The 1,656-nt window shown below is 40.5% G+C and overlaps 1 protein-coding gene across 11 annotated transcripts in view; it reads left to right on the plus strand.

Moving 5' to 3' along the window:
• Positions 1-1,656, plus strand: part of LOC116102886 (ankyrin repeat domain-containing protein 26-like) — an 88,883-nt gene that overhangs the window by 77,162 nt on the left and 10,065 nt on the right. For 10 of the 11 annotated variants that reach the window (XM_031388126.1, XM_031388133.1, XM_031388129.1 and 7 more), the window contains one exon: positions 1,338-1,529. In XM_031388126.1, coding sequence (XP_031243986.1) covers positions 1,338-1,529 — 192 coding nt within the window. Of the gene's footprint in view, positions 1-1,294; positions 1,530-1,656 lie in introns of those variants that run through there. The other variant, XM_031388137.1, reaches the window with a different exon arrangement.

Genomic DNA, 1,656 nt, shown 5'->3' on the forward strand with positions numbered 1-1,656 from the left:
ATAACCTCAAAGCACTGCCATCGCAGTAACACACTTCCTCTAACAAGGCCACACCTACTAATAGTGCCACTTCCATGGGCCAAGAATACCCAAACCACCACAAAGTACAACTTTTTTTTATGTAGATATCCAGGCATTCCATATTGATTCTTGTCAGAAAGACTATGTTTTATACTTATTTCGTCACAAGTGTTACAAATCAATTCACTCTTATTTTATAGAAAGATTATAAGATTACAGGATGTTGTTGAGTTAAGCCAATCTTGTTTAAAAACGGATGGTCCCATCACTAGACTTTTGTGCTGGGGATTCTTTCAAGGTCCCTGCTGAAAACCATCACTTCCTGTAATGCAGCTGTGGTGCTTTGAATGAAAACGGCCTCTATTTAGGCTCATAGAGTTGAATGCTTAGTCCCAGTCCATGAAACAGTTTAGAAAGTATTGGGAGGCGTGCCCTTAGAGGTCATGTGTCACATGAGGGTGGGCTTTCAGCTACTGTACCATCCCATTTCCTACCTGTTGCCAGGCTCCCCACCATAATGGTCATGGACTCACTCTGACACTATAAGCAAACCCCCGGTGAAATGCTTTCTTTTGTAAGTTGCTTTGGTCACGGTGTCTCTTCACAGCAATGAGAAAGCTACCAAGACAACCATTCAAATGAACAAGGAACATCCCCAAGTCAGAAAAAGATATGCAACTTTAGACTTCACATTTGTCAGATTAATTAATTATAGTATTGTTCTGGGAGTCTGGTGGTGGGGGGGGTAGTTTGGTTTGGGTTTTGTTTTTTTTGTTTTTTTTTTTTCTTTTTTTTGGTTTTTGAGACAGCGTTTCTCTGTGTAGCCCTGGCGGTCCTGAAACTTATTCTGTAGACCAGGCTGGCCTCGAACTCAGAGCTCTCCCTGCTTCTGCCTCCTGAGTGCTGGGATTAAAAGTGTGTGCCATCACTGGCACATGCCTTTAATCCTAGCACTGGGGAGGCAGAAGCAGGTAGATCTTTAAGAGAGACAGAGAGAGAGAACATCAAGTTGACTGGGTAGGAAGGTGTAGGTAGATCTGAGAGGAGCTGGGAGAGGGAACTATATATCCTCAAAATACACTGTATGAGATTCTCAAAGAATCAATAAAAATATTATTTTAAAGCATATTTTTGTGATTCTTTGTGGCTTTCATTCTTTGATTTTGTACAAAGTTCAATGAATTACATTCTAAGGCTCTGCTAGTGATTATAATGCTTTGTGACTGAATTTATGCCAAAATTTGCTATTCTTTTTCTGTTAAACTTTTCCCAGCCAAAATTCCTTTTTACCAGGCTATATGACTTTATTCATATAGATCCATGAATTGAAAGAAAAATGGGGAACTATAACCTCCAAATATCTACCTCTGAATATACAATTTAAATACATTGAGCAGGAGTTGTTATCCATAAAAGTAGCCCAAAAGCAATACGAGAAGCTGCAGGAGGCTCAGAAGAGTCTGCAAAGGGACGCACTAGACCTGCAGTGCCAGCTTCGAGAGAACATGGTAGGTCTGCGCTGAGGGGAGGCAGGGTCAGGGAAAGGCTCAAAAGAGGGGACGCCATCATTTTTTTTATTTTATTTTAGATATTTTCTTTATTTACATGCGAATTTCTCCTTTCCCAGTTTCCCCT

Source organism: Mastomys coucha, unplaced genomic scaffold, assembly GCF_008632895.1.
Source record: "Mastomys coucha isolate ucsf_1 unplaced genomic scaffold, UCSF_Mcou_1 pScaffold21, whole genome shotgun sequence".
NCBI classification, from domain to species: domain Eukaryota; kingdom Metazoa; phylum Chordata; class Mammalia; order Rodentia; family Muridae; genus Mastomys; species Mastomys coucha.